Consider the following 12789-nt stretch of genomic DNA (forward strand, 5'->3'; position numbering starts at 1 on the left):
CTGTTATTTCGGTCGCCCCTTGCTATTTTGTATTCAGTTTCGTGTTTCAATTTCTCAAAGAAAATGTGAAGGGGATTTTTACGGAACAATTTATCATCCACCTGGGTCCAATATATGTTCTTCTTATTATTCGTTATCAATTAATGTCCTGCCAAATTTTGGGTTCATAAATTAGCTGTTAGTACGTGACAGCATTTTCTTGTTGACTTTCCGGGGACCGAAGTTGGAGTTCCTTGGCCTGTCAATTGATTTTAATGGCTTTTTTGTGGCTGTGCCTGACTGCCTGACTGGCATTTAAACTAATTAAAAAGTGCCTTGGAATCTTTTCAGGGGCGCAAATTAGTCGGTAATTGGTAAAAGTGTGAACACACAAAATTTGATGATGTGAAAAAGAAAAACCTCAATAACCACAAATAGGACAATCAAATACACATGACACTGGCAGGCCCACAAATATCCGAATGAACCGCAGAAACATTGTTGAAGACCTCGCATGTGGTGCATTTATATTTATACTTCTTTTTTGAATCCAAGGACGAAGGACGAACAGCATGGAACAGCTGCCAGTCAGTGGGGCAGACAGGAAAACTGACAGGCAGGCAACAAACCACAATCATAAAAAAATCAGCAGCTGCAGCAGCCAAGCGACAAAATGCAGTTGAACAAGTTTTTACGAGCTGGGGCTTAAGAATTGCAATAAAATATTTTTGCAACAATTTAGATGCCACAGTTTCTCCTTCGGTGGCATTAGCTTCGGACACGCAGTTAGCTTTTCTTTATAGCCCGGCCACATTAAACGCCATTAATGGCCCATACCCCATACCCCATACGGCTTGCCCCACAAGCGGGTGCGGATGGTCAGTGATTTCCTTTTATGTCGTACATTGTGTTGCCTTTGCAACAGCGGCGATCATTAAATGAAATGAGTAGGGGAAAACTGCATCGGCCAATTAGTTTTTACCTTAGGTAAGCAAGGAAATTGATGCAGTTCAAACAGTGCAGAACGCCAGGAATTCGAAACTGAATAGCAGTAAATTTCACATATGAGTTTTATACAAATTTAACGATATCTTGAAAAATTCTCAACTATAGTGAGCCAGAACGATAACTTAAAGTCCCGATGTTAAAAGAATCCTTATATAGGTATTTTTCCCGACTCCTGTAATTGTTTATTTTCCTTTTTTCGTTGTGCTGTTTAATATCGTTAAAATTCATTCAAGTGCGAAACTCGTCGATAAACTTTGCCTCACCAAAGAAGAGCAAAGCGAAAAAATGGAATGGGATGCCCGGAAAAACTGTTAAGGAAAGCTGGGGAAAAATATGGCGTCTTTGATTTTGACATTGTGCCACATCACGTAGTGCATATACATATATAAATATGTTTGGATGGCGGAATGCCTGAACAAGCGAAAATAGCGCATAAATTTATGACACTCGAATTGGAAGGGGGCGTGGCATGTGGCATTTGTGCAGCTAAGCGTGGCAGCTTTTCGGTGGCAAAAAAAATATAAAAAAAAATCCATATTTATTGAACACTATTTATTCGGTAAAGAGAAAGCGAATGTGACACATTTTCCTCGACTTAAATATGTGATAAAGACGACTTTGATTTCGCCACTCGGCTGCAGTTGACCTAAATTGCTTCAATGTCAGCTCTTAAGGCTGCACAAAGGACTTGAGATCCTGGAGGAACAGGAACGCCCAACCTCTCCAAAACCCAAAGGGGAATCCCCAGCAGCTGTCCAAACATTGCAACTACAATTCACCATCAAATTCGTTGTGTGTCAGTGGGCGAGTGTGTGTCAGAAAGCTGGAAAGCTCAATGGGATATCTTCTATTTGATTTCGAGTTAGTTTATGGGAAAGCGGTCGGGTTGAGGAATGCAATAAAATTGGTGTTAGATAAATAGATAAAGTATTTCAAGGGCTGGGCTTCTCCTCGTAAGCCGATAAGGGCGAAAGGATTAAAGCTTTCCAAATTGGGTTAACTTTTGACTTGGCCTCGGGTGTTTTCGTTATTGTAAAATGTTTCACCCCGTACATTATATATTTCGCTTATATTGCGCTTTAAATTCCACACATCCCGGCAATGTGCTTAATAAAAACTCATAAAATTTCATTTATCCGAGCACGAGTAACTCAAAGAAGTGGATGGCATGCGGAAAAAATCTGCGCCAAAAATATATATGAGGCAACATGAAATTTTTATATGTTAAGCATCAGCAATCAATATATATTGTGTTTGGTATTGTTCCGCGGCAACTCACCTCATCTGCATACTTGTAGATTGATTTTTGACGTTAAAAAGTCGAGCAGAAATTACTGCGAAAATTTAATGAAAATCTTTGGAAAGTCGCAAAAAATTATTAGTGTAGAGTAGTTTTATAATTGTGGACTATAAAACTTACATTCAGGTTTCGAAGCAACTTTATACAAAATCCGTTTTGATGTCGAGTATTCAGAACGAACGAGTAATGGGAATACAAAAATTTTCATCTTGCAAATGCAAGGTCTTTGACTAAAGCATTAATGTTGATAAATACGCTGTATACTCGTATTATTTGCATTTAATACCAGCCTAGCAACAGGATTTTGCCAAGTTTTAATTAAAATGTCGTCACATAGAAAGCAAACCACAGTCGAGTTGGCAATTAGCAATGTTTTGCAATAAATTTAATTCAAAATTGGTCACAAACATTTGCTAATTTAAGCGCCACGGTGGGATTGCACGCAAGGGCAAGGAACTTATCACACATACGCCATGTGAGCCGGGCGGCAATAGGAGTTGTCAACCTGCAGCGCCAGCAAATGTGCATAATTCTTGCACACAGATAGTGCCCAGTCAAGGCAGCTAAATTATAAACCGAAACACAAACAACGCAGGCACAAGGGAAAGTTTTCCTGTGTTGTCCTTCTCAGGATTGCTAAGTAAATTGATAAACAGAAACATTTGTGTCGAGCTTCTATTAAACTGAGAGAAAATATCGCAACGTGTGATTATTAATTTCATCAAAATTGTTTTAGATACACTTTTTAAGTAACATCTACTCATACATATATAGATGTATGCATTTAAATAGTACAATTTGCCATTCCTTGTGAAATTAAAATTGAATTTAGTTTCATCTTTGCTGACCCAAATTTCCCCTGTGCAGTAGCAAGTTCTAAATGGGCTGTTAAGCGGCAAAAGTTTGGTCGCATCTGTTGCCATAGATTTGTGTGTACTCTTCAGGTTTTCGTTTGGTCCAATGGTCTTTGCATTTATTTAATTAAAACGCACTGGCTCTGTCCAACGTTGTTATTGCTGCAATTATAAATGATATATGTAATTTACTGCCTGCCTGACATCTCTGCTCAGTGATATGTCTCATTGTCACTGGCTTTGTTTATCCATCCATCCCCTCCTCTCACAAATACGAGTATTGTACTCCACTTGGAGTTTTCCCTGTTCTATTTGCCCGACCTGGCATACTTAATCACCTGAATACTTGGATTCAAATCGGGCAGAATTAGAGGTCTTTTTTGGGGTAATTTGAATTTAATTTCTGTGAATTCGTAGCCATTTCAGCAGCCACAATAGGTGTTGTCTAACAATGCAGAGGTAATAATAGTTAATTATGCGATTGAATACTCAAGACAAGAGGCTTAAATGGGCTGAATATGAAATTTCGCTCGAATTCATTTGCGACCGCATTAGTGCTTACTCCATTCTGTGATCAAATGTAAAATCCATGAATATCAAATAAATTACATCATCGCACATGCAAATAAAAATCGGAAGTTCAAAATATCCCAGGCTGCTTAATATGCGAAACGCGTTTGAATCTCCCACGCATAAAAAGCAATGAAAATAGGGGATCTAGCCTTAAATAAAAGATAAACAAATTGTTGGTCGCCCCAATAAGAGGCGTCAAATTGTTGCTCTGTCTGGCAGAGGAAAAGTTTTCCTCATTGTGTTTAGTACGTGATAATTGCGAAGTACCAACCGTTCTTGAGTGTCAAATTGAAAACGAGAAATTTAACCGAGCGAAATGGTGTTCTTTCCGCCCTTCCGCTCTTCCGCCCTTCTGCCCACTAACAGTCACCAAATTCATACGCATTGGCATCGCCGATAAAAACGATAACCCGCCCTATTTCGACAAATCGCTGTACGAGGCCGAAGTGGACGAGAACGAGGACATTCAACACACAGTGCTCACTGTAACGGCCAAGGATCACGACGAGTGTAAGTAGAGGGCCCCTCTGGATGGCCCCAAAAAAATGCTCCCAGAAATTCCGCAATTATTATCTTACACACACATTTTTCTCTCTCCCTATTTTGCTTCTTTTCCTGAATTCGTCCTTCGCCCACAGCCTCACGTATCCGCTATGAAATTACAAGCGGCAACATTGGCGGCGCTTTTGCGGTTAAAAATATGACGGGTGCCATTTATGTAGCTGGCGCTTTAGATTACGAAACTCGACGCCGGGTAAGTAAAAAACCAAAAACCAGACAAAAATGGAAATACAGAAACCGCGTTCACAAAAAATGAAAAATGCAAAGTGGAAGCCCGTAGAGGACTCCTCTGTAATCGACAAACGTTCTTTCGCAGCTCAGATATATTTATGGCATAAGCGTTGCGGGCTTAGTCAACTGTGAGATTTGTTTATGTCATTGGAAAGCTGAGAATACATAGGGCCAACAGGGATTACAATATAACATTCCCGAAAAAGTACAATTATTTTTTCTTAAAGCTTCAAGAGTACGAGTACATTTTACTGAACGGCAGGAAAGTTGAAAAACATTAAGAGTCAATTGAAGTCTTTATGGAGAAAGTTTAAAAAGGTGCCTAGAAAAGGGACAAGAAAACTCCTTTTCACTGCCCAACCGGGCATTAAGGCCATTCTAATCTTGACCAACTATTAAATTCATTAAGAAACTCGCTCTCGCTCTCCCTTTGAATTTCAATTTACACGCTTCGCACACCGCGAGGCTCCTTAAATATTTAAAAGTTCAAACAAGTTTTGTTACACGAGCTGCGGTCGAAAAGACAAATACCAAAGGCAAGAACGTGGATGGCCAACCATTAATTGAATTGCAATTCGAACAATTGGCCAAGTGCAAACTCAGTCAGTCATCCAATTTTCGTGTCTTTAATTGAAACGCGGCTAGAGAAAGTTTCTCCAACGAAACATGCCAATATTTCGATTTATTTAGATATTTAGCAAAGAATCTTAATATAAGTAAGAAAATTGATAAAGTTGTAAGCAGTAATATACGTAAGCATAGGATTGTATTGAATAGTTTAAAGACTCGTTGAAAGATCTTAGATAACGTTTTAAGTATTGAAAATACAATCGATGCGTACAAATAATGCGTTTTTCTCTGTGCGTTCAGTATGAACTTCGTTTGGCCGCCTCTGACAATTTGAAGGAGAACTACACCACCGTGATTATCCATGTCAAGGATGTCAATGATAATCCCCCCGTTTTTGAGCGACCCACTTATCGCACCCAGATTACCGAAGAGGACGATCGTAATTTGCCCAAACGCGTCTTGCAGGTCATTGAGTGAATTAAAATGATTCTGAATCTTTGCTCACAAGTTTTGTTTTGTTCCGTAGAGTTTTTATTCAGCTAGATATTATTGCATGTGTTGAGTTTTCCTTTTCAAGTTGTTTCCCGCCCCGAAAACTGCCTGATCCACACTTTACTGCACAAAAGATACACATAGAATGTTAGGGTGAAGTGCTTTTAGTACAAGCTACGTTTTAGGTAATCGCCGACTAAAATTATTTGTTAGTTTTTATTTATCACGGCCAATATATATTTTAATGATGTGAATAGCCTAAAACCATTTTCCCTCGTTTTTTCAGACAACAAATAGTTGACATGTAAAGGCATTTACTGCTTTGCAATATTAATGAACTAAAATTAATGTGGGTTCATTTTAAAAGTATTTACAATGGCAAACCAATGTATTTTTTAAGTTGAAAAGAATGCCACATATTTGAAGCCATTTGCATGTTGTTCCACTCCCCGCTTTTTCGTTTGATTTAGGGCTAGTGAAAAAATATGACGAAAAGTAATTGAACAATTAAAAAATGCTGTCCATTTTAAAGTGGACATGGCCTGTAAAATGTGGCCTATAAAAAGCGTATAAAATTTATTTACCGAGTGCGCACACATAAAACATTTAAATTGCGGTTTACGGAAAAAGTATGGTAATAGTATTGATTTATCATTAACCGGGCTAAAATAAATTATGTTTAAAATTGAAGATGTCTTGAAAACATGTCGATTACGAGGGTCGTTTGATAAGTCCGTGACTTTTTGTATTTGCCGCGCACCTGCTCTAAATACAACACTGCTCCTGTCAGCAGTTATCGATTAACAGCTGACTGTAAAATTTTGAGAAAGCTGCGTTTTTTGGTTTGCGTTTTATAGGCATTGAAAGCAGACGATCTCGTGAATTTTAACGAAAATGGAAAAAAGTGAATTTCGTGTGCTAATTAAGCATTATTTTTTGCGTAAAAAATCCATCACCGAAACCAAGGAAAGACTTGATAAATATTATGGGGACTCTGCACCATCAATTTCAATGGTTAAGAAATGGTTTACTGAGTTCCGTTGTGGTCGTACCAGTACAAGTGATGCCGAACGTTCAGGTCGCCCAAAAGAGGTCGTCATGCCAGAAATCGTCGACAAAATCCATGGAATGATATTGGATGATCGGAGAATGAAAGTGCGTGAGGTAGCTGAGGCTGTAGGCATCTCAACTGAACGGGTACATCACATTTTACATGAATATTTGGACATGAAAAAGCTTTCCGCGCGATGGGTGCCGCGATTGCTCACACACGACCATAAGCGCAACCGTGTGACCATTTCAAAGGAGTGTTTGGCGATGTTCAACCGAATTTTTGCGCCGTTTCGTTACCGTAGACGAAACATGGATCCACCACACCACACCAGAGACCAAAGAACAATCAAGACAGTGGGTTTCTCCGGGTGAACGTGCACCAAAGAAGGCCAAGGTGGGTCTGTCGGCCAACAAGGTCATGGCCACAGTTTTTTGGGATGCACAAGGTATCATTCACATCGATTACCTTGAAAAGGGTAAAACGATCACCGGCGAATATTATTCAGAGCTTTTGGACAGATTCGATATTGATTTGAAGCAGAAACGACCGCATTTGGCGAAAAAAAAGTGCTGTTCCATCAGGACAATGCACGGGTGCACACGTGTGTAGTCAGCATGGCAAAATTTCATAAATTGGGCTACGAACTGCTACCCCATCCAGCATATTCTGCAGATTTAGCCCCCTGTGACTATTTTTTGTTTCCAAACATGAAGAAATGGCTCGGCGGTAAGAGATTCTGGTCAAATGAAGAGGTCATCACAGAAACAAACGACTATTTTGAGGGCCTTGAGAAAACCTATTATTTGGAAGGAATAAAAAAATTGGAAAAACGCTGGACTAAATGTATAGAGCTAAAAGGAGATTATGTTGAGAAATAAAACGCTTCTTTGACGAAAAAAATATATTTTATTCAAAAAGTCACGGACTTATCAAACGACCCTCGTAACATACATACCTTCAAATTGATACGCACTTTTTAATGTATAATTGAAAAAGTCAATTAATTTATCGTCATTTAATGAGTAAGCAAGCGCGCCATTGAATGTGAAAAATGCTAATTTGCCGTCAAGTCAAGAATGGAAAACCGTTTACAAGATATTCGCTGGATTATTCTTCCACTTTTGTAAATTGTCCAGCAAGCTTTCACATAATTTTAATCAATAGTTTTATGTCCTCTTCTTAATTTATGTGCATTTTATATTTATTGTTTAATTTCGTTGTTTTTACCATTTTTTGTTCTCTTCCCTGCACCAATTTTCCGTTGGCCATATATTTTATTTAATGTTTGCATAAAGTACGAACTGAAATTGGTTGCCTCGGACAGTTTGAATGAAAATCAAACAACAATCGTCATAAATGTGCGCGACGTCAACGATCTTCCACCGCAATTCCCGCAGACATCCTATGAGCGAACTCTCGACGAGGGAATGACCAACACGCCCTTTACCATTATGCAGGTCGCTATATTATTTACCATTTTCGAGTCCTGTACATAAAGTCATACCGAACACGAACTATATAGCATAAGGCAAACAATCAAAGCCGCTCCACCACGTAACAATTAATTTAACCCAACAACCCGAAATCTCATTCAGTCTCATTTCCCATGTAAACTTTGTATAAATCAGTAAACCAGCCATAATAATACGTAAACATAATGAATAATCTCCGCGAGCAAGGTGTAGTGTTCGAATTTATTAAAAGCCATTCAGCGGTAATTGTGTAAATTGAAACGAGAATTCCGTTGGGTATTAAGGTGCACTATTAAAAGTACATAGCCTTGCATTTGCAATGCAAGCAGAACAATTAGTGGGGTGACTTTACCGAAAAATTGATTTTGTTAGTAAAATACTCGTTTCCCTGCGGTCCTTAATAGCATACGTAAATATTGCGAAAAGTTTTCTCATTTCGCATTTTATTTATCGCACATATGTATTTTCCATTAGCCATTTCTGTTTGCTACCAAAAGCTGCTAATTAAATTCAATATGCTCTTTAAGTATTAATGCCACACATTTGCACGATTAAGCTTAACCCGCTCAGATTTTGTGTTGTGGTTTTACCACGTTTCACTTGTGGCTAGCTGGCGTCCAACTAATTTAATTAAAATGGACATAGTTGGCGCTTAGAGCCAACAAAGAGAATTAAAATCAATCAGTCAGCACCTTTCTTTGTTTGTATTTACAATTTACTAACCATACGCCAATAATAATTTTATATTTACCATTGATTTTGCGCTCACTCACTTCTAACAACAATAATATTCACTGACCAAACCTAATACCTGAAAGCACTATGAAAACAAGTCATAATCCATTGAAAAGCGGCTAAAAAAGTCAGAATGGTAATTAAAGTAAATAAATACCACTAAAAAGTACTATTGCAAAGTAAAAAAAAATAAGCGCACTTACACATCACATTTATCTAAACTAACCGAGGCATAAATTGTTTTGTTTTTAAGTAGTTTTTGCACGGCATGTTTATCTTATTTCTCAACTATTTAATTCGTACTTTTTGCTTGTTTACTTAATGTTTGATTTTACTCCCCTCCCCCTTCACCGACCTTTAATAATAAATATATTTATTTAATTGGCACGCTGGATGAACAGGTTACGGCCACAGATGGCGACAAGGATCGTCCCCAGAACATCGTGTACTTCCTCACGGGCCAGGGCATTGATCCGGATAATCCAGCCAATAGCAAATTCGACATCAACCGCACCACCGGCGAAATATTCGTACTAAAGGTAAGTCATCAGCGAAAACAATGCTGCAGTGCTTGGCTCTTAATTTAAGCATTAACAAATTGTCAATGGCGGCTGTGAAAAGTGTTCGCATGCATAATAAATATATAAATAAAATGCGGTATTTAAAAATCCATGTTGGCCAAGGCCGCAGCTGGTCCGAAACGAAAAATAATGGTGAATTTTCGAAATATGCTCTCTCTGATTAAGCCCCATCAATGTGCACTTAAGCCCGGTTCGAATCAATCGCAATCCCCACAAAATGCAAACGCGCGAATCTGTCTACGTGCTCATTATTTCACATTTAAGTTGCACTTGGTGGACGAAGGGAGTCGCATTGCAGCTATTAAATGAAACGCTTAAATGGATTCCTCCAGGCAGAGGAAGTGACTGATGGCCCTCAAGGTCTCGCGGGTTTTTTAAAGGGAATAAATAATTCATTTGAAATTGAAATACACTCAACAATTTACTCTGCGTCCAGGTTCTGCTCTGTAAATTGCCCCCTAAAAGCCGCACCAATTGAAAGAAAATGAAAACTAATTACAAAATCACAATTGGAAATCCCTCGCCACATGCGAGTTGGAAAATTTCACTTTACTCTAGTGTAGTCCCAAAATCGCCAAAGTCATATTAAACGAAATGAAATTCCCATGCGTCCAGCTCAAAATAAAATTAAACGAATAACACTCGTGCCGCACAATTCGGCCATTTTATTCCAAATACTATCTCTCTCGACGTGAATACAATTTTGTAAAAGTGGCGGGTGGAGAACTTGGTAAGGGATACCAAACAGCTGTACCGCCTTTTTTCTGTGGTGCGGGTCGGAGTCCCCAGTATGTGACCCACTCACAACTAATCCCTTAAATTGAATATGTCATAACAATGCTGGCAAATTTGTCATGCAAATTAAAGCGATGACTACGCAGGGGTTGTGAGTACATATTTTTCTTTTATTCCGTAGTTAAGGGGTATTTCGGAGACTTTCAGGTTGTTCTGGACTTTAGTCAAGACTAAAAGCATGTTGGTAACCAAAAGGAGTTACAGTTTTTTTAAGTATTTTAAATGTAATTGAAAATATGGAATCGTGTCCTTTGATGCATTCCAGTTGATAGTTTTAGAGAGAATGCACTTGTGTCTCTTATTCGTTTCCACATAGGCTTTAGCATATTTCTCCAGAGTATCCTTCGGTGTAATCCATCAACACAATTATCTGTACACACAGTTTTTTGTTGTTGGCGCCTCGTACACAAATTTTTTTACGACAAATCCAATGTCAGCGCCATGAAAGACTCCTCATGTTGTCGGTCCGCTGTGCCTGTCACATGTCGTCGGGGGTTAACGATGGTGGAGGGTTAAGGGGTCGTGGGGCTGCGATTTGCTAACAAGGGTTTGGGGCCATATCCAAGGGTTGCCGGCAGCAGCCAACAGATACAAAGTACTGATTAAAATCGCTTGCGCATTTTATTATTTGCATACGTATGTGGGGGTCGGGATGGGCATTCTGGGGCCTCGGGGCACCCAGGTGGGACCAAAACCCATCACTCAGGCTGCCGTGAATGCATATCAAAGTCACAATCAACTTCAGGGACAGGTACAGGCTTCCCATACCTTTTTTGTGGCTTCACCAACATTGTGTAAAGGGATAATTTCATGGGTTAAAGATGGTGTAACTCTTAGCCCACAACAATGTTATGCTCGCCCCGCCCAATGTTAATCGGTCTTGCGTTTATGACAGCTAAAATTACGCAAAGCCCCTGCGTGTTTTAACCCATAACAGCGCTTTACACTTTCACTCACACTTTTATTTCGATGCTTTTATAGCCTCTGGATCGCGATCAACCCAATGGACGCCCCCAGTGGCGCTTCACTGTATTCGCCCAGGACGAGGGCGGCGAAGGACTCGTGGGATATGCGGATGTCCAGGTCAATCTGAAGGACATCAACGATAATGCCCCCATTTTCCCACAGGGCGTATACTTTGGCAACGTGACTGAGAACGGAACCGCCGGCATGGTTGTGATGACCATGACAGCCGTGGACTACGACGATCCCAATGAGGGCTCCAATGCCCGGCTGGTGTACTCCATTGAAAAGAACGTGATTGAGGAGGAGACGGGGTCCCCAATTTTTGAAATCGAGCCCGATACGGGTGTGATAAAGACCGCCGTTTGCTGTTTGGATCGCGAAAGGACTCCGGACTATTCGATACAAGTCGTGGCGATGGATGGCGGGGGGTTAAAGGGGACGGGGACGGCCTCTATACGGGTTAAGGATATTAACGATATGCCGCCGCAGTTCACGAAAGACGAATGGTTTACGGAAGTGGACGAAACGGATGGTACAGCCCTGCCGGAAATGCCCATTTTAACCGTGACCGTACACGATGAAGACGAGACGAACAAGTTCCAGTACAAAGTTATCGACAACAGCGGCTATGGCGCCGATAAGTTCACCATGGTGCGGAATAACGATGGCACTGGTTCACTGAAAATCGTACAGCCCTTGGACTACGAGGATCAGCTGCAGAGCAATGGCTTCCGCTTCCGCATCCAAGTGAACGATAAGGGCGAGGACAATGACAATGACAAATACCACGTGGCCTACTCGTGGGTTGTGGTTAAATTGAGGGACATCAACGACAATAAGCCGCACTTCGAACGGGCCAATGTGGAGGTGTCTGTATTCGAGGACACGAAAGTTGGCACCGAACTCGAGAAGTTCAAGGCAACCGATCCGGATCAGGGTGGAAAGAGTAAGGTGTCCTACTCCATCGATCGTTCTTCGGACCGTCAGCGCCAGTTTGCCATTAACCAGAATGGCTCCGTTACCATTCAACGTTCCCTGGACCGCGAAGTTGTTCCACGTCATCAAGTTAAGATCCTGGCCATCGACGATGGTTCTCCACCGAAAACCGCCACTGCTACACTTACAGTCATCGTCCAGGATATCAACGATAATGCACCTAAGTTCCTCAAGGATTACAGGCCGGTTCTGCCCGAGCATGTCCCTCCACGTAAAGTGGTTGAGATTCTGGCCACCGATGATGACGATCGCTCCAAGAGCAATGGCCCACCATTCCAGTTCCGTTTGGACCCCAGTGCGGATGACATCATCCGTGCTTCATTTAAGGTGGAACAAGATCAGAGTGAGTATTTCGTATATTTATTTTTGAAAATCTTGACTCAACTGCTTAGCTGACAATTTTTAGATCTTTCTTGTGAAATGATAAAACAATTTAAAAATGTTTAAAACAATTTAATTTAAAAACAATTCAAAAATGCATAAATACATATTTTGATTTTACAGAAGTTTTTATAACTCAGATTATAAATTCTTTCGAATTAATTTGCCCTTTAGCCAAAGTTTTATTTTCCTTTTGTCGCACTTCCAAACTTCACATGAAAATTGTTGGTTGTAGGGACCT

At 40.1% G+C, this 12789-nt stretch overlaps 1 protein-coding gene across 7 annotated transcripts in view; it reads left to right on the top strand.

Annotated features, from left to right (window-relative positions):
* The window catches only part of LOC6529439 (neural-cadherin), a 102246-nt gene that overhangs the window by 74178 nt on the left and 15279 nt on the right, over positions 1-12789 (top strand). For all 7 annotated transcript variants that reach the window (XM_039372797.2, XM_039372794.1, XM_039372795.1 and 4 more), the window contains 5 exons: positions 4081-4224; positions 4353-4468; positions 5377-5541; positions 9231-9368; positions 11187-12510. In XM_039372797.2, coding sequence (XP_039228731.1) covers positions 4081-4224; positions 4353-4468; positions 5377-5541; positions 9231-9368; positions 11187-12510 — 1887 coding nt within the window. The remainder of the gene's footprint in view (positions 1-4080; positions 4225-4352; positions 4469-5376; positions 5542-9230; positions 9369-11186; positions 12511-12789) is intronic.

This window comes from Drosophila yakuba, chromosome 2R (genome assembly GCF_016746365.2).
Source record: "Drosophila yakuba strain Tai18E2 chromosome 2R, Prin_Dyak_Tai18E2_2.1, whole genome shotgun sequence".
Lineage (NCBI taxonomy): Eukaryota > Metazoa > Arthropoda > Insecta > Diptera > Drosophilidae > Drosophila > Drosophila yakuba.